At 40.2% G+C, this 20,516-nt stretch overlaps 2 protein-coding genes across 2 annotated transcripts in view; one reads left to right on the top strand and one right to left on the bottom strand.

Moving 5' to 3' along the window:
- The window catches only part of LOC101856116 (ubiquitin carboxyl-terminal hydrolase 34), a gene marked incomplete in the record, with an annotated part of 111,448 nt that extends 91,562 nt beyond the window's left edge, over positions 1-19,886 (bottom strand). Inside the window, 9 exon segments of the mRNA XM_013085855.1 lie at positions 636-728; positions 1,567-1,645; positions 3,636-3,694; positions 4,119-4,379; positions 5,191-5,340; positions 6,340-6,390; positions 8,082-8,466; positions 9,973-10,063; positions 19,760-19,886. Coding sequence (XP_012941309.1) covers positions 636-728; positions 1,567-1,645; positions 3,636-3,694; positions 4,119-4,379; positions 5,191-5,340; positions 6,340-6,390; positions 8,082-8,466; positions 9,973-10,063; positions 19,760-19,808 — 1,218 coding nt within the window.
- A 179-nt stretch (positions 19,887-20,065) lies between these two features.
- The window catches only part of LOC101854428, a 31,376-nt gene continuing 30,925 nt past the window's right edge, over positions 20,066-20,516 (top strand). Inside the window, exon 1 of the mRNA XM_013085857.2 lies at positions 20,066-20,177. The gene's annotated coding sequence lies outside the window, so the exon portion shown is untranslated. The remainder of the gene's footprint in view (positions 20,178-20,516) is intronic.

Raw genomic sequence — 20,516 nt, 5'->3', positions numbered from 1 at the left:
ACAAGACAATAAAAGAGAAAACTTTAAGAAAAGATTTTTAACACTTTGCCATCACAAGGCTCATTTAATAAAAACTCTTGCCATCAAAGGCAAAAGCATTTTGGGGAAAATCTAAAGAAACTGGGAGGTAAACATCGTCAATGGGCGAAATGTGACGCGAAAGTGTTAAAAGACAGGAAGCAAGTCAAAAATAAAAAACAAATCCTGTTGTCTCTATTCAAAGGGTTGATAAGTTTACCTGTTAATCGTTTGGCTGAGAGACAACAGGATTTGTTTTTTTTTCAAATGTTTCAAACTTTTGTTTCAAACCAAAGGACGCTGTAGTTGTTACTGCTCAGCACTGGCTTGTTACCTCTAAGCCAGGACAACCAAGGCTGGAAGACTGAGATACTTGATAAGAAATAATTTCAACCCACTTGGGCATGCGACAGCAAAGCCCCTAACCACTACACCACAGACGCTAGTAAACATACACTGGGGGGAAAAAAGGAACAGATAACAAAAAAATATGTTTTCAATAAAGTCTGAATCAACTAACCTAAAAGAGAACTTGTGTGCCATTGAGTAAACAGATACCCACAATGACAACCAGGCAAAAAACAGGTGGAGAGACATCTTTAATAAAAAAGACTTACTTGTGCTGCAGCCCAAATGCAGTCCAGATGCTGGTTATTTATTTTCCCTTCAGCTCCCAAGAAATTGAGAATAATCTGGCTCTGCTTGATGATCTAAAGAGACAACAAACACAAAGATGCGTAAATGAGTAAATGACGTCAGGTGCAAAATGGCCAAGTCAATTTTTTATCCTCGTCTTTTTTTTTAAATTAACAGACGACAACGACTTCATTGCAAACATAAATTTGCCTTAAAATCAGTTTCACTACACTAAACCACCTCTCAAATTCACTAAATGACAGTGTAAGGAAAGATACAGAATCAATTTTTCCCCCCTGACTTTTGCGATAATTTTTTTTTCTAAAAAAATAAGGTATTCAACAACAAAAGATCAATTTCTAAGACTAATGCTTAAATTTTTGGACCTTTATGAATCATATTACATAAATTTAAGCACATACACAAAAGAACTTAATAATCACAAAATTAACAATAATGCATCGAGTCATTTCACACCAGAGAAAGACAATTTTCTTAGCTCAGTGTTCTTCCAAAAAGAAAGGTACACATCAAGTGTTTTGTCAATATAATACTGGATGCGTTCCAAGACCAACCTACTCACAAACAATCGGCGGATAATTTTTATATTGGAGATGAAACATAAATTTCATGAATAATTTAAAATGTTGTAATATAAACAGGAAAAATATAACCAAAGGAAGGCTATGCTGGTTTTTATATTTTTTATTTTTAAAAACTCCCATTCTTGGTGAACCTGCTCTAACAACCATGTGTCCAAGACAATCATCTGACCAAACCAACACTTCCCACTTTTTGATTATTAAAATGACACTGTCCAAGAGGCCCATCTTTCTAAGATGACCAATTTCCTACTCGGCAATGGGAGGTCATCTTGAACAGGTTTCACTACACTGAGATATGAAAAATTACCTCGATATGAAGGTTGGGTCCAAAGATTTGTTCGACAATCTTGTTGTCCAAGAGCCACTTTGCCATCTCATCTCCAAAACTGTGAAGAAATACCATATCTTCAACAATGCAAACAATCAATAACCCAGTAAAACTTCACCCCTAATAATACTCTTTGAGTAAAATAATTGTTTGGGTGGACATGTACACAAGCATAAATAGGAAGATGGGAGGGAGGGGGATAGAGGTGCGGGAGCAGGGAGGGGAGAGAGAGTGAGAGAGTTAGTTTCAGTAGAGGTTTTGCGGCGCTCGCAACTACATAAAGTCATATGAGCGCCAGAAGATTAGAGCCGTTACAAGAGAGTAACAGACATAAAAAGGATGAAGGGGAGATCAGGACAATAGATGTTTGATAGGAAAGAAGAAACAAACCACACCAGAGCACCCGCCAACCACCCACAAAGTGAAAGAGAGAGAGAGAGAGAGAGAGAGAGAGAGAGAGAGAGAGAGAGAGAGAGAGGGAGAGAGAGAGAGAGGGAGAGAGGGAGGGAGGGAGGGAGGGAGGGAGGGAGGGAGGGAGGGAGGGAGAGGGAGAGAGAGAGAGGGAGGGAGAGAGAGAGAGAGAGAGAGAGAGAGAGAGAGAGAGAGAGAGAACATTGAATTTGCTCTTAAGAAAGCAGTAGAGAACAATTTAAATATGAGACATATGTCTTAATTGTGTGCAAAAAACAAAGCTTTAACTTTACACTGACACCCCCCCCCCCCCCCCCAAGCCAGCCAGAAATTAACAAAATACACACCAGAGATACATAGAAACAAACCAGGAAAGAGAGTACACATAAAAATGTACAGGTTTTGAGACTATTGCAAGCTAGAGACCATATTCTCCCTATACCAGTGCTTCCACCAGCTGAAGCTAAAAAGTAATGAAAATTCTGCCAGGGGTCTGGGTCCAGGGACAGTGTCCCAGTGGGGGCTCAGGGGGCTAAGCCCCTGCAGAAATTGAAATTTAGTACTTTTAGAGGGTTGAAAATGGCATTTGGGAGTCTGTTTGAAGAGATTGCCAAAAACCCATACAACCTATTTTTTCACCAAGATTTTGTCTTATTTGAATTCTTCACACTTATCTTTCAATTGCTGGCTATGTTTAAAAGCAGGTTCCCCTTCCATTGCTACTATAATTCAATTAATTTGTCATCGAACCATTGATAGAAGGTAAACATGGGAATAATGAATAGATATGTACCTTCACAATACAGTTACCCAGCGTATACCCTAATTTTCCTCAATTTTCACGTCTGAATGTCGTATGTCACAACCTCGGAACACCACTTCGAAATATTCTTGATTTTAGTAGTTATAGCACAAATTTCTTTCATCCCGGCCCTTATCGCGTACCCGTGCCGTAGAATCTTCGCACTGATAATTTCTCTAGATCTAGACAATAAATGTGCGAAAGTTTCTTTCTGACAGTAATTTTCTAAGATCACAAGTCAATATATTTGATCAACGCGAAGATTTTCCTGCCGCGGCAACAAACTGAAGATAGACAGACGGAATGAGGGAAGGATAGAAAGGAGCAAAGGGGCACAAAAAGTTCACCAGATTTTGATCCATCTGCAGGTAAAAAAAATACTGCCGGCCAACCCGCAATGAATGCATGGGGCATAGCAGATTAATGGCCGATGGCAGGAAATGCGCAATCTGGCAGGTTTCTATACCGTAACAAACTATTGCTGAGAAAATTACAGTAAATATCCATAACTTATACTATACAAGACGATACGAAGGCGAGTACGGGTCTTTTGCTAAGGAAATTTGGTCGTCTTACACTGTCACAGATTTTTACGGAGGGAGTTGATAATGATGGAGGAACAAGTACGGAACTGGTAGAAAGTACGGATTTCCGTAAAAATACGGAAGAGTGGAAGCACTGCTATACTGACACCCATTATTTTTATAATCCACTTTAGCAAGAAAGAATGTATGTTTTTCTAAAATTATAATTCTAAATTGTAATAATTGGTCTAGACAATGTAACCATAGAGAAAAAAAATTACTCAAGATCCGCAAGAGTAGCAAGCACAAACCTTTCAATGTCACTCATTAATTCATTGCTGATGTTGTCATTGTAAGTGTTGATCAGTGTCTGGAAAAAAAATAGTTTTCAACATTTATGCATGCATATTTAGTAACGAAAATACATTCACATAAAATTATGCAGTATCTTAGTCTATTTTTAAGGATCATAAATCAAAATATTTTCCCCATCTCTGAACAGGCACACATGCTAAGAAGCAATTGTGAGACATTATAAAAGCCTTCTTCTCAATTCCAGTCTACAAAATTATTAGAGCAAACAGTTTAAAATGCATACAAACAGGAAGAAACAAAGTGTTTCAGTGCCTTTAACAAAAAAACAAAAACAAAAAAAGAAATTTTGCAAAAACCCTTCTACAGGTTCAAAACTTTAAAAAATTGAAATACATCATAATAGAAACTAACACCTACGACCTATGAGGAACCTGAAAGTTCATCCGCTCTTAAAGGCGGATGGTGAGCCCACTACTCACACTAATCTGACAGATGCTGCCAAGCCTGATGGTAAGGGTGGTGCTTGTGAAGCATTTGTACACTAAAGCCATGACCTCGCGGTCAAAAGTCATCTGAGAGTCCATCGGTTCTTTGATAGCTTGCCACATAAGCTCCATGGTGTTGTGAGCCGCTGCTGCTCTCATGTCGGCCTCCGACAGAGTGCACATGTAGCGGATGATTGGAGAGCGGAGCGGGACCACACATGTCAGGATGGTGGGTGTGTTGACCCACATTCGGAGCTGATGACAAACAGAAATTTGTTTATAAAGCAAAAAATTGAGTTATGTCCTGTTTTGACAATATAACAGTACAGAGATCAAATTAAAGATCTATTCAAGCCTTACACGAGGGTGGAAACCCTATCAGTTTAGCTGCCTCAGTTTCTAATGTACAGCCACTTGAAGTTGTTGGACATTTAGAAGCACAAAATGTTGTGTTTTTTAATCGAAGTTTTGCTTGACATCTTGAAACAGCAGAGTGCAATGAGTGACTTATTTTACCCAAAATGGAAATTTCTTATTTCCACAGCTAAAAGCGGTTCATTAACTGATTGAGAGGGAGCACAAGAAGCTTTCCCCCCGGACACCACTTTAAAGGGGTTGGAAAACCATACATACTTGATGAAAAACTTAACAAAATTTAAAAGCAACACAATGTTAACCAAACACAGTGAGTACCATATCTTACAGGTCTACGATATTCAGGCTGAACCAATTAGTTATTTAAAATTGGCAAAAAAGCATGGACTGTAAGAGAAATCAGAAGTTCTTGTAAAATCATTGTATCAAGAGAGACAGAGAAAATTATGAGACCCACAAATCTCATCTCTATAAACTGAAAATGCATAACAAAATACTGTTCACATAATTTGCTTATAATCTATGCAGGTATGTTGATATTGAAAACTATGCAGATATGTCAAAGTTTGTATCTTTTTTACGACACTATAGTCTCAGATAATTTAGATCTTGACTTTAGATTCATCAATCTCAAAGTCCTACATATATACGAAGAGACACATGCTTTCCGGGAAGAGAACGGATGCCTTACATTTGTTATGATGGTGATCAGAGTATGAGCAAAGGTGAGGGGCAGGTTCTTATTGTTGGCCTTCTCAAAGCACTGGCTCAATGCACCCACTCCATTGCTGTCGATGAAGAAACAAACATTCCGCAACAGCAGCAAGGGAGCATCCATGTCCTGAAATACAAAAGATAAAAATTATGTATCCACGAAAGCAATAAACTACATGTATTTTGAAGTCAAGCATTCGCCCTGAGACATATTTACAGGCAGCATGCTATTACTTTTGCAAAAAGAAATACTGAACAATGGCTAACTCTTTCCTTTCATCTTTAGAAAGACGTGTATCCCGAAAGGTCCAAAGACAGAATTCAACCAGACTAGATTTCAAGTAACAACCCATCTCCATCTCATCCTCTCACATCCTTCACACTATTTCTATCTGAGATAAAGCAAATGTAAATATTTTCTCACTAATGCCCCTTCTAGTGCTCCCCAACCTTATCCCACAATGAGTTACAGATCTTTTTCTGATTCAAAGTTTCTCTAAATACAACCCCCCCTTTTCAATTCTAACAATCTCTCCATTTAACCAAAGATTGTCCTGTAGAACCAGTTACTCCTCTTCTTGAGACAAAAACAAGTATCCTACCTTGCAACATAGACTATAAAAGGGAATGGGATGCAATTTCTACGGACAGATGTAAACGCAAATAAAATATTCTAAAATGTTATAGACAGGATTGGAGTTGACACCGCTGCTAAAGCATGACACAGCAAAGGACACTTTTTTCACTGGGGAAGGTGTGGATTTTGTATCTTGTAAACAGTCTTTATGATGAGTTTATCTTCCTATGTAATAAAAACTATCAATAAAACTGTCATCAAGTGTCATACAGTATATGCAGTTTTTACAATGTTACAGGAGAGCCAAAAAACAAAACAAAAACAAAAAACCAATACCAATAAAACATTTGCTTAAAAGATAATGAAGAAGTTATCAAAATTGTTTTCTTAAAAATGCTGGGGATGCTGGCAAAGAGTTTAATTATTTGGTAACAATATTCAGTTGTTTTGGTTTTGTTTCGTTTTTTGGCTCTCCTGTAATATTGTAAAAAACTGCACATACTTTACTTTCTTTTTAAAAAATGGCAGAGAATCTTTTATTACCCTTACATTTATTTCACAATAGTTGTGCAGAGCAGTTGTCTCGGCAGAAGACAGCTCCTGTAAAAGAAGAAATACATATTTCGAAAATAGAATCTTACGTTCAGCTGAGATATACAATCAAAAGAATAGAAACAGATACAGATTAAGACAAAATACAGGGTCCCCACCAAATCCTTGAAAAATTTTTCAAGACCCCCTAATTTTTTTCAAGACCCCAATTCGAAGGAAAAATCAGGCCGCTGCGCGTCAAGAATGATCCCCAAAAAAGCCAATCTATCAAAGATAAAAAGTCAAAATATCTATAAATGAATGCAAATGTACATTTTGTAGTATAGTCTTCAAACAATAGATGACTATAATACTGGGTGACTGCCAAACCAGCTTCTCAATTTTCCAAGGGAGGGGCCTCATCCATTTTCCAGGAACACGTTACATAACAATGAAAGCATGTGCTCCATTTATATATATATATCTAATATAATACATGTATATGTTTGTGAATACACACACACACACACACATGTAGGTACATTATATTCAGTCAACAACATGTCAGTGTGGCACTGGGATCTTGAGAGACTTTGGTATTTCAGTCTGTTCTTACTTATTTATATTTTCCCCTCATCATATTAGCCAACATAACAAACTATAGGCCCTATATAAAAAATGAATCCTGTCTTGAGCCTGAGAAAAGACCTAGAACTAGAAAATCGACTGTCAATAACCAGTCTGGGTGTCATGATTCATATAATAAACGTGAAGACGAAAACCATTGCTGCAACTCAAAGAAGAGTAATATTAGTAATAACTAGAATGGCTCAAGTACACCTATTCAGTGTGAAAGGTGCAAGAACTGGGGGGGGGGGGGGGGCAAGAGATGCTGTGACACTGAAAATCTACCAATCTTGAACAGAAAGCTAAAATATAGATATAAATTACAATCACCCCATCCAATGAAACGCGATCACACTTTAGTTCAATAACAAGGCATGACGGATCCCAATTCCACACAAGACCTGCACCAATGCGCGCTTTGCAGAGAGCTCTAAAGTAGTTCTCAAATGCTAAAAATTTGCTTCCAAGTTCAGTTTTTGTCCTCTAGCGTTGCCTTCAGCTCCCCCCCCCCCCCCTTCCACGAGTGTATCTTATAAAGGAGTCCTATACTTCACAGCGCTCAGACCGCTGGTACTCACAGGTTCATTGACCGGTCACGAAGGCAAAAGTTCTTTTTTTTTTTTTTTTCAAAAAGCGACAGCAGAGGGCAATTTTTAATATTGATCTATTTTCAAGGCGACACAGCGTTCATAATTCATAACCTGCATGTTACAAATGTTGCGTTATCTATCAGACTATTACCGGAAAATTTATGGGCGGTAACGAAAGCGAAAGTAGATCTTGATTCTTCCCGATCGAGCCTCAGTGTCACACATACACTTCCGCCACAGCGGTTCAATTATGTTTCCTCTTCAGGATTTATCAACCATACAGTCTAGATAGCTACACATTACACAGGCCCTATCCTTTCCCGACTTACCCACCCATCACAAAATTCCTGACTTTTCCTGACCTATCTCAAAATTCCCGACTTTTTCCCGATTTCCCGACTTCCCGACCCGGTGGGGATCCTGAGTATATTATATATACCAATAAGAATCTAGGAGTAAGGGTCTTTTACAACCCAACACACACAATACTAGAACTGACAAAACTTAACCAAAAAAAATATATCAAAGAAAATAATGAAGCACCTCCATATTATGCGCTGTCATAACTTTATGCGCCCTGTAGACTGCAAAATTGGACAGGAACAATGACGTCTGAAAGTCCAGGAGACGTTTCAGTTCTTCAATGGTCCATTCTTCCCACATGGACTGTATGGCCAAGTCATCATCAGCCTCATCCGGACACTCATCCTCCTCCCCCAACGTCTGGCTCTGACGTCGCTGACCTTCTTCCTCCGCTGATGACTGGGAGATTGAACGTTGGCGTACCTCTTGTGCTTTGCTACTGAGCTTCTGAGCCAACACTTGGGGCAAGCACTGGATCAACTCTATGGCCATATTAAGGACAACTTGCACCAAGTTGGTCAGCCGGTCAAAGTTTTTTAAGTCTTTGTAGACACAAAGGCATTGCCTACAAAAAAAAAGACAATTAAACATGAGTTTTATGATACCATAATTACTGTATTAAAAGTTCTACTAGCAAATATATAAAATACATTTTCTTTTTCAATTTTTTTTTAAAATCAACACTAAACAAAAACAAAAACGAAATAATAAAAGAAAATAGGACTATAACAACCTCAGGTCAAAAAGGTTCTAAAAGAGTAAGGAAACCATTTGAAAGAAATGTTAAAAGAAGTCTGATATACATATACAGTCAAACCTGCCCTGACGGTCACCTCTATAAGACGGCCACCTGTACAAACGGCCACTTTCCATTTCCCCCCTTGCGTTTTTTCTATATAATTTAACTGTGTAAAACAGGCACCTGTCTAACGCGGCCGCGGCCACCATATTTTAACACACAACCCCTGTCACACTAAGCAATAATACCTGTCTTAGACGGCCACCTTTGTGACTCCATTACGTTTTGTCATAAATTGTGCATTGGCCCCTGGCGTTTTGGGTGAGCCGTCATAATTCAATCACCTGTCGTTGTTGTTAGATAGTCCCTCCAACCGATCATGTAGCGTAGGCCCCTCCCACTGTTGACCAATAGCTACTAATTTTCAGCTGTTGGTGTGGTAAGCGTGTGATCCCCCATAACCCATAAGCCCCGCCCAGAACTCTTACACTAATCGTAAGTGAGATGAGTGGTCACTGTTTACCCAGTCTGTAACAAAGTAACAAAGGACGTCAACATGAACTTGTGACAGAAGCGTCGCGCGTTCTCCAAGTGGTGGCGACCCATGTGTTTGTTTTAACATGGCACTCGGTCTTCCTCGTCTGATACATTTCATTTTATTGTCACCCTTGCGCAAAATCAGCAACAAATAAAAATTACAAACAAAATACAAACCACCACCATCCCCACCAACAACAAAAACAACAACAATGCGGCTACTTTCGATTGGGACCTCAGATGGGTATGGTTTGTTTTCTTCATCTTGATCAGTCCTGCCTAAGACGGCCACCTGTCTTATACGGCCACTTTTCTCCTTGACAATGGGTGGCCGTCTTACACAGGTTTGACTGTATATATATTAGCATTGGTCTTTCCCATCTATTAATAGTATTCAATTATGAAACTTTCATTTTCAGAGAAGCAAATGGCTTTGACAACCTCAGCAAAAATATCCTTCAAAGCTGAACAAATCGGAAAAGAATACGTATCCGAAAGGTCGTCACCTCCTGTGTCTAGTTGCGCTGTCTATCATCTAAAAAGGCTTACTGAATATATATTACGGCAAACGCAATGGTAAAAGCCCACTTGACCCCCCACCCCCAAACATCATTCTTAAAAATAAGTTTAAAATATATTGTCACCCCACAGAGAAAGGAGATCATTGTAAGTAAGTTCCAAATGAAGGGTTCATGTTGACTATCATCAGAAATATCACCTATTAATCTGGAATGAGAATAGCCGAATAAGGATAATAAAAATCTTTCAGTCTTCCAGCACTAGATAATAACTTACTTGTTGTTCCAGGAGCATGAATACCTGATGAAGGTTTCCACTTCACTTCTGCTGAGCTGAACAGAACCCCCAGAAACATGGCGACTGTGATCTGCAGAAAAAAGGAAAGACACTACAGTTGAATTCAATACAGAGGAGCATGCCAGACTTACAGTACAAACTTTTGCAACCATTAAACACAGATTCCTCATACTCTGACCCTAATCAACTATCAACACCTTTTCTAAAAAACCCTTTCTCACCAAAGCATATTATATATATAAAATCCCGAACAACCACAAATACCTCAAAAATTATATCCTGAAAGGGTGGTGATTAAATGAAGAAAACATGATGCTTCAGCTTTATTAAAACAACGCATTGACCTACTCCTAATAATTGTTTTAGTTTAAAGAGTTTTACAGCACTTGCAACACAATAAGGTCATATAAGTGCCGAAGATTAGAAGTGTTACAAGAGATTTTTTTTATTATAGTAGAGTGTATTACGGCACACGCAACTGCGTAAGGTCATATGAGCGCCAAGGGGTGGGTGTCAACAGAGAAGTCTTTACAGGGAATCAGACCCACTCTGCCCACCTCTCTAGCTTCAACAGCACAAGGTCTGCTTCAACTATCAAGGCACCCCGGAAATAGCAGGTCACAAGAGAGTGACAAACATACAAAAGAAGTAGAGGAAAATGACAATAGTAAGGATTAGGAAAGAAAAAGCAGCAGTTCCCTGTTGTAGATCAGGCACAGTTATGAGCGTGACATGAATCGGCCCATTTTCTACTGCACTTGAACGAGAAATGTCCCCCCTTTGGGAATGGCCTAAAGACACTACAGTCACTGGCACTGCCCCGTGGGGTTTGTTACAAGAGAGTCATCATCATCCGGTGCCTTGCCGACTGGCGTGGGCGATCATGGACCTCCACTTCCATCTGTCTTTCGAAGCAGCAATGGTGTCTGTTGTTCTTGCTGCTCCCAGCCATGTTGTCATCTTGTCCAGTACCTTTTCCCTCTGTCTGCCTCTACCTCTCTTTCCATCAAACTTTCCCGTTGTTACAATGTTCTCTAATGCTTCTTTCCGCATTGTGTGTCCGAAAAAATTTGCCTGTCGTTTTCTTATATTCGTGATAAGTTGTTTTCTATAATTTGCTTCAACCAGGACTTCTTCATTTGTTTTTCTAGCTGTCCATTGGATACGTAGCATGCGTCTCATGAACCACAACTCTGCCGCAACAATTGTTTTTTCCAGCTGTTTATTGATTGTCCATGCTTCGCACCCGTATAATAGGATTGGCTCGATGTAGTTTTTCATTACTCTTTTCCTCGTTTCCAGTAACAGATTGATGTTTGTTAGTATCTGTTTCATCTTGTGGAAGGTTGCCTTTGCTTGGCAAATGCGGCTTTTAATTTCGGTGTGACATCTACCATCTGATGATATAATGGTCCCCAAATATCTAAAATGTTGTACTTGCTTGAGGGTGGTATCATTGATTTTGATATTGCATGTTGGGACTGGAGTATTTCTGCTTATCACCATTGTTTCGGTTTTCTTGATGTTTAGGTTTAAGCCCATGTTGTCACTCTCTTGTACGATGACATTTAATAGATTCTGCAGGTGTTCTTCATCTTCTGCTATTAGGACTGTGTCATCTGCATATCTTAGATTGTTTATATTATGTCCCCCTATCGAGATACCAGGCATTTCTTCTATGTGTCTCATGATATTTTCACTATACAGGGAAAACAAGTCTGGAGAAAGTACACATCCTCGTCTGACTCCTCTTTTAATCTGTATGTATTCGCTGATGTCGTTTTCTATTCTCATTGCAGCCGTTTGATCCCAGTACATGTTTTTGATAATCCGTAAGTCCTTCCCGTCAATATTAAGAACTTCCAGCATGTCGATGATCTTGTCGTGCCTGATTTTGTCGAATGCCTTGGTGTAGTCTATAAAACATAAATGAAGATCTTTCTGAACTTCTAGGGCACGTTCTATTGTTGTTCTGATGACATATATGGCATTTACAGTGCCTTTGCCTTCAATAAATCCACATTGTTCTTGGGCTATTTCTGGGAGAATTTTATTTCTTATTCTCATCATAATTATTCTGAGTAATATTTTTGTTATGTGGCTCATGAGGCTGATGGTACGATGTGTTTCATAAGAGAGTAACAAACACAAAAAAGAAGGAGAGATAAGGACGATAGATGTTTGATAGGAAAGAAGGAGCAAACCACATTAAAGCACCCGCCACCTACTCATAAGCAACTCTCAAACCTGAGACTAGCAACAAAACTAGCAAGAAAAGGTTTCATACAAATAAAGAAAGAGGAGCGGGAGATGGAAGGGCATGTCCACAGTGTAACTCGGTGAGCTGCGTTACTTTTTGTAAGTGTACAACGTGGTGATTAACAGAAGAAGAGACGAAGGTTGAAAATGAGACACAATTTTAAGGTCACAAGTCACTGAAACCACTGCTGACAGCACAGATAGCAGCCAAACTAAAGTCACGGTGGTTAAAAGACAAGGGAATGAAGACTGAACCATTGCTGACAGATTCAGGGCCAGGGAAGGACGTTATAAATATAAATTATAATTGGAGGTTGCACTTTGGGCCGCAACACGTGTCAGATAGAAGCCCTCTCTCGCAGGGGAACCATCGTCAAACTGTGCGGCGCACTGCTAGATTCTCGCACTGAAAGCTATGTTATGTCTTGTTAGTTTGTAAAAGAAATGCTTGAATGGAAATCAACTGGGTCATTAGTCAGAATGCTCTCATAATAGCGTGTTGCTTTCCAGTGTGTGAGCAAATTAAATGTCAAACAAACCTATGTATTAGTGGGACAAAATCTAGAATCTAGTTCCTGTATCTACACGTTTTTTTGCATTTTCATACACACACTTAGGTTTGAGTTCAATAAGATTGATTTCAATTTGGGGGGGGGGAGTGCCTATTCTTCTCGGTAGTCATTTCTGTTACTAGATGTAGATACCTTGCGGCTCCATTAAAAAAGTTAAATCAGTCCCTAACAAAAACAAGAATAATTTCTGTTTAAACTGTGTTCAATTATACCAAACCAAAGATGATGGGGTTGGGAGAGGGGCGGGGTTTGGATATGAGTTTGAGTCCCATGTTTAATAGTTCACTATCCGGTTCAAATCTATTACTAGTACCAACTACTCTTTTCCAATCCAATGTATGAATGTACGTGTTGTCTAAATCTTAAACTTATATGTGTGTGCGTGTGTGTTGGAGGAGGGGGGGAGGGTAGCATATCCTTAGACCATGTCATAAAAGTAGAAACAGTAAAGTAGGTATTTCAGTCAATTAGAAAGCATAACAAGGACATATTATTTATGTTGAGTAGAGACAAGGGAACAGTGTCATTAAATTTGGGAGACATGTAGAATACATCATGTTACTGTAGAGTGAGTGAATGCTTTATCAATAGGCTAAGGAACCCAACGACTATTTGTACATCAATACAGTTAGTATTATAATAACTTTTTATCTCACTTTAAAAGATAATTGGTACTGTTATTTAATTATCTTTTTAAAAGTTAAACCCGTGGGTGGGTGGGCAAACTGCATTTCGTATGCAAAAGGAAACAAAATTACTGTGCTCAATAAAATAATTCATAGACACAGCTGATTTTGACTCTTTTTTGTTCTATGTTCTTGTGTGCAGGCCGAGGCTATATTAAATGAAGGCCCTTTACCTGAGCTTTCTCACACCTAAGACAGCCTAGCCCTTTACATTCACCATTAACAGACCTGCCACCTATGAACTCTAAAAATCAGGATTTCAATTTCAGAGTAAAAAAATGAGGATCTGGTGAAAAAAATTGGGAGCAACGGCACATCAGTCATAAGGAGCACTGGGGATGGGGGGTCCCGGTTCCCTTTTATGAGGCAAGCGTGCAAGACAAAACTTTTGCAGGAATAAGTTCACATTTGAACCTTTAAGTGGAAGGAAAAAACTGATCATAGAGTTGGATAGACTGGGGGAGTGCAGGTTGCAGTGAGGCTGAAACTTTCGTATTTTTTAATTTTGTTTTAGTAGAGGTTTTACGGCACTCGCAACTGCATAAGGTCATATGAGCGCCAGAAGATTAGGGGTGTTACAAGAGAGTAACAAACATAAAAAAGAAGAAGGGGAGATCAGGACGATAGATGTTTGATAGGAAAGAAGGAGCAAACCGCACCAGAGCACCCGCCAACAGGGGTGGACCCCGGTAGCAAACCCGCTCGTGCTCGCAAGCCCCAAGTTCAAGTCACAAGCCTCAAATCACGAGGTCAAATCATCAAATCAAATCACCAGCATGATAAGTTGAGTCTAGCGCAAACTGTTACCTCCTTGGTCTAGTCTAAACTTCAAGTCCACAGCAACTAGCAATCCGCGAAGCCACTTGTGTCAGACCCCCTCATCATCCCCACCCTGCTTGCAATCCGTGAAGCCATTTACGTCAGAAAAAGAGAGAGGGGGAGACTGAGAGATCCCGCCCACAGTGTCACTGCGCGGCGTAGCTCTGTAGTCTGCTCGATTAATCGAAGGCTTTGCAAAGCAGAGGACAGCCGCAAGTCTCAAATCCCGTCCGCAGCCACAAGTCCCACGATTCACACAGTACTGATTTGCGCTAGGCCTAGTGAATTGTCCTAGGACAAGCTCGAAACATGACCTGCTGACTTGTGCTGTCTCCATAAAGCGAGCGAGCGGTTCGCCTCAGGACCGCTCGATGTGTTCAAGCAGCAGTACCGCTCGCTGTGTGAACTTTGAACCGTGGAGGAAGGGAGAGGCTGGGCTTGTTTTGGTGAAGAGAGAAGTTTTTAACTTCCCGCCGTTGATCAGCTAAGCGAGTGGATAAATGAGAGGGAGCGTGGTATTGTAGTAGCAGATACCTAGGTTTCTGGTAGTAATAAGAATAAGTAGACTTAGATTACCCTAGAATGGAAAACTCCAGGGGTCGTTGTGATTGGCTTTTGTATCGTATGTATGTAACCTATTTTGTGTGTTACACTCACATTGACATAATACAGAACATTTAGGAGACGGGCTAGGCCTACTTCAACCCAATGTCAGGACCAACCTGGGCTGAGAGGGAACAACGCCCCAGCAGAAAGACAGAGGTTCTCAGTAAAAATTTCTCCCCATACAGGAATCGAACTGAGGTCTTTTGCGTGCCACGATGAAGCGCTTGGCTCGTGCACATTAAAAATAAACAGGCTTTAACATCGTAAGAATAGCCGATCCAATATTAATTTTAAGTGCATTAAATGAATAGAGCTTTTTGTTTTTTACAACCGAACTATGTAAAAAAACAAACAATCTTGCACTTTTGGTGCAAGCCTCTCAACGCAAATAACCAGAGAATCTTTTGTAATATGTACTGAACCCACAGCAACGAAGGTTCGCGGCGTCACGACACAGTACAACTGTCCGCGAGTCACAACTCACCGGAAGTTCCCTCCGGTAGCAAGTGGGAGGCAAAGCAAATCACAAGCCTGCTCGCAAGCCTCTAGCGCGAGCCGTCCGCTGCTTTGCAAGCCTTCAATTAACCCGAGCAGAATCCAGCCCTACCCACCAACCACCCACATCGTATTTTTTTAAATAGCTTACACGCAACTCTATTCATCCATGCAAAAGGCGCGCGTTTTCATCCAGTGACAACGCTCGACTACGGTCACATACACACTCAAGTACTCAAAGCAGCCACCCCCCCCCCCCCAATCACACTAAGGTTGTTCATTTATTTTGTTTTTCTTATTCCTTTATCCTCAATTAGTACATGTATCACGGCGCGCACTTTAAGCCTAAGTGTCAAAACAATACCCCCACCCCCTCCCCCCGGTCGTTTCACATTGGTTAAGTATCGTAAAACCAGAGCTGGTTGTAACGGAGTTTTAGAAAAGTACTTTTGAGTAATTTTAAAGCACATTTTAATCATAATTTACGGAACAAACACCCAGACGGGCACAGCCGATCAACCAAGAGTTAAAAGTTGAGATCAAACATCTGTCCGTCGCATCAAAGATCAGCCACTCTCGTGAATGTGATCACAAGCATTGTAAAACTCGAAATGTGAGGCAGCGTGGTAGAATCAGGCTCTCGTCAATTTTTGAGCATGTAAAGTTTATTGGTATCATCTTAAAGATTGTTCACTTGTCTTTATTTGGATGAAAAAATATCCATTTATCTTGAATACAAGTCGAGATATTTGCGAATGAAGGAGATGGGGGTCACCTGTTTTCAGATGTAAAACTAGTGAGAAAATGGCGGCCAAAGATCAGTTATTTCCCTAGCTAAAAGAGTCCGTGGAAACTGAAAATTTATATTTTTATGACTTTAATCGACCTTTTTCAGAAAAATCCGCACAGAAATGAGTTCTTTAATGGGCATGAATGGTATTGAGCCAAAAACAAAAATTTTATAAAAATTCACAAACCTGTGGAAAAAAGCAAGTTTCTTCACTGGTTATTTTGACGAGAGCCTGATTCCACCACGTTGCCTCACAAATGGTACAATGTTTGCCCCAGACATAATCACACGAGGTGTGAACTGACCGACACTTTTGTTTTCCCCACACATCGTACTCGCATCTGACCTCGCCACCTAAACTTACATCACTCGCTGGGTGGGTAGGGCCTACAAGTGCGCTCCAGGCAGGATCACATCGAACTATGAACTGTCTCCTGACCATTGAAGACAATTTTTCTCTATTCCCGAATTTGCGAGACAGCCAGAATTTTAATTGGTGTGGTCACAACGTAATGATGCGTACGTGTATCCAAGTCGGAACTCAAAATCGATACTACTTCGATTTTAGTTGAAATAACGTGCGCAAGTCAACCACTAGATCCGACATTGATAGTTTATCGGTGCTTCTAAGCAAAAGAGATTGCAGAATTTTGTTTTCTAGGAATCGGACGCAACAACAAAAAATCAGGAGACACGCAACCGAAATCGGGAAAATCGGGATGCTTGAGATTTGAGGAAAAAATCGGGATATCCCGATTAAATCAGGATGAGTGGCAGGTCTGCATTAATCACCTTTACTTACTATAAAGTTGTAAGCTAGTTATGATGGCACTCTCCTTGAGTCCTGCAATCGTTGTGTCAAATTTGGTTCTTCTTACCATGCCTTTGTCATTAAAATCTAAAGATTTGCTCCACTATCTGTTTTTAAAATTTTCTGGTATTAGGACATGATCTCTTTCATTTTGTTCCCCCCCTTTCCAAAATCTTCAGTTACTTTTCCTCTCTACTTCCCTTCCCCAGGCCTGCCCCACCACTTTCAACCCGGCCTCCCTACGCACATTCCCTCCCATACCGAAAACCACAGCCCCGCCCTACTAAATATCCTTTTTTAAGAAAAGACTGCGGAGCACGCAGTTTGACTACGGTTGGCGGCCATTTTGCCTGTTCAATTGGATACGCTGCATGCAGTGCTGCCAAGACAGAGAGAAGCATCCATTTGTTGTGTGTAAAAAGTCCTTGGGCCAGGACCAACCCACCAGGCTGAGACTGAGTGCAATGCAATTTAGGGACAATCCGGTTTCCGCCCAAACGACCCAATAACTATGGAGTGTGGGTTTTGGCTCCACCGACGATTACTTCTGGTTATTAACGATTATTTTTCTATGCGCGTACCGAGCTTGATGCGCGGCGAGCAAGAGCTCAAACCTCATTGCAAAACATCAAATTGTGGTTAAATTCAGGGGGGCACCCCCCCCCCCATATTTTTATTAATATTTTTATTACCCCCCCCCCCCCGAAACCCCCTTTGTTAAATTAAAACCAAGTGAAATATTACTGCTCATTTTGTACTGAAAAATAGCAGTGCATCTCACGCTCTCTTTCTGTATATAGGACATAGAGTAGAGTCGGGTAACTTTGACACTCTCGGTTGGCTCGCGACGAAACAAGCCTGCACACATCCCTTCTATGATGTACACTTACACTATCCCAGTTTCGTCTCCAACTTTTCATAGCCAATGAAATGCAAACAGCCAACTGATTGGTTTGCTTGCTAATCGTACTTCACGGTACTTCACCTGTTTCATTCTTTTTTCAAGTGGATACATCTATAGATCTATAATCTACTATGATATCATAACAATTAGGGAGTGTATACAGACCCGGTAACCGGGAACAAAGTCACAAAGTATACAGACCCCGTAGGGAAACTCTTTTGTGGTTTCAGAAAGTTTCAGCACCCTCTTGGCTCAGGATAGACCTAGGTTCTTCTAGATCTATGGCCTAGGTCTAGATCTAGACAGACAGACAGACATATAAAGCATTGATCTAGTTTCGAGACTAGCCTAGATCCAGATCTAAATGAAGATTGTGGATGTCTTTTCTATGAACGATCGTTTTTCCTCCGTTTTGGAGTTGGAGGTAATCACAACTTGAAGAAAACAACAATAATGTCATCGAGCAGTCACCCTCTCTATTTCTCTGCCCCCCCCCCCTCTCTCTCTCTTCCTCCCGGGTCTGGGCGCTGAAACTTTCCGAAATCACAAAAGTAAAAGAGTTCCCCTACCGGGTTTGTATACTTCGTGACTTTGTTCCCGGTATAAGGCTGACCTACTTCGACCGAGAAGCGCGCAGGCCGTATATAAAGGTCATAGACGCTGACCCTTTTCAATGGAAAATTCCAGTGTTCCTTATATGGAAAATGACGTAGTCAATTACAGGCCAAAGTTACAAAAATAGTGACTAATGACTTTACTTTGCAAGTTATCTTGACCTCGTAGAGCGTCTCTTGGCCGAGATATCGACCGATAAAAAGACGCGGTCCCGCTGAGCGACTACACGCTATGTGTTATCACTTGTTTCGCCGTGCTGATGTACTAATTGTTGAGTCTATCACTATCAGTATCGCATTCTTGGCTTTGTTTGTATTTATTTGATCGCTGATCATTTTTGAATGGCTCATTCTATCAGCTTAAAGAAAATATATGATTTTATATGCTTTTTATCATCCGTTGAGCCGTAAATGGTCATTTTTCAGTAGCAGGTATACATTTCGGGTATCTCAGCTGTTCCCCCCCCCCCCCCCCCCCCCCCAAACCCCCATGTTTACAGCTGATCGGCCATGGCGGCGGGGCATTTTTGGCGGGTTACTTCCGGTGAAACGCTGAGCGCTTCTAGAGTTAACACTTAAACTCTTCCTTGGTAGGTATATCAGATTATTCTCATTTAAAAGTCTAATTTTTCTTTTACAATGACAATGTAAGTCAAACAACAATGAGTGAATGTGGAGAGTTAAAATATAAATATTAAAAGTGGAATAATGATCATCTAGATGATCTAGATCTAGATCTTAGTGATGATCTAGGCCTAGGCACTCTAATTGCCGCTACCTTTTTCTTTGTTGTCGAAATGCATGTTTTGTCTTACACACAGTAGACTACAATGACAAGACTTACATCAACTATGAATCTGACCTGACCCTGCAATTATGTTTTTGGGCACTTTTAGTCTCTGTAGTTTCAGCAGTTCTAATTTAGCTTCACTTGGAATACTGATTGTTAAAGATTGGGTGTGGAAGAAGTATCAGATTTGTTCTGGGTGCATTTTTCTTAATCGCATTTAATTTAACAAGCTAGAACTAGAACCTAGATCTAGATCTAGATGATCTGAAGCCTGAAGCTCCGGGAATATTCTGGACATGTGAAAATGGGGACTGGAGAGCATCAGGCATCATGTTCAAAACAAGCCGGGTTAAGATGCAAAAATAAACTTCGGTGAAAAAAGGATGCACGGTGAAGTCTATAAAATTGGTCTTCACTCACGGTTGTTCAAAAGCACCAGCACCTCACTGCATTGATCGCACATCGACATGCTACTCCAGATTCTACCTGAAATTCATTATGTGACCTGAAATCTAAACGAAGACATTCATCTTCACTTTGTTGTTACTACACTACACAGTACAACACTTTGAGGATTGAAAAATTGTAATGAATCAAGCATCTTTACGCATGCGTGAAAAACCGGACTTCCAGCAACGGATTAATTACTATTTTGTGTGTATCTCTCAAACAACGACGTACACAATGGGCCCTATGTATTCATTTAGAAGTTATAATTTGAATATTATTATGACATAGTGCATGAGTATCAAAGTCTGACTGTTTCAGCCAAACGACCCTTGATTCCAGATGTCAAAATGATGTTCGTGGTTTTTAAGAAACTGATTCAAACAATGATGTAAGTAGTATTTTTAGATATTTATTTTTAGAAATACCGGGAAACAAAAAAAAATGCGGACCAAGAGAGTGGTCAGTGATGTTATCAGTGCGATGTTGCTGAAAACATCACTTTTAAGCTGATGCAAAGAAAAAAGAAATACATGTACACAAGACATTGGTTGTTTTTTTTAATGAAATGACCTCACATGTTTTATGAATGATAATATAAGAAGCGGGACGGATACTGGGCTGTTCCTGTCGACAAGATATCCGAGAAAAACAGACCTCCACCTCCCCCAACACACACACGCACGACCACACACACACACACACGACCACACACACACACACACACACA

The sequence above is a fragment of the Aplysia californica genome, unplaced genomic scaffold, assembly GCF_000002075.1.
Source record: "Aplysia californica isolate F4 #8 unplaced genomic scaffold, AplCal3.0 scaffold00414, whole genome shotgun sequence".
Lineage (NCBI taxonomy): Eukaryota > Metazoa > Mollusca > Gastropoda > Aplysiida > Aplysiidae > Aplysia > Aplysia californica.
Note: the sequence above shows the minus strand (reverse complement) of the source record. Positions and strands in the feature narration are given on the sequence as shown.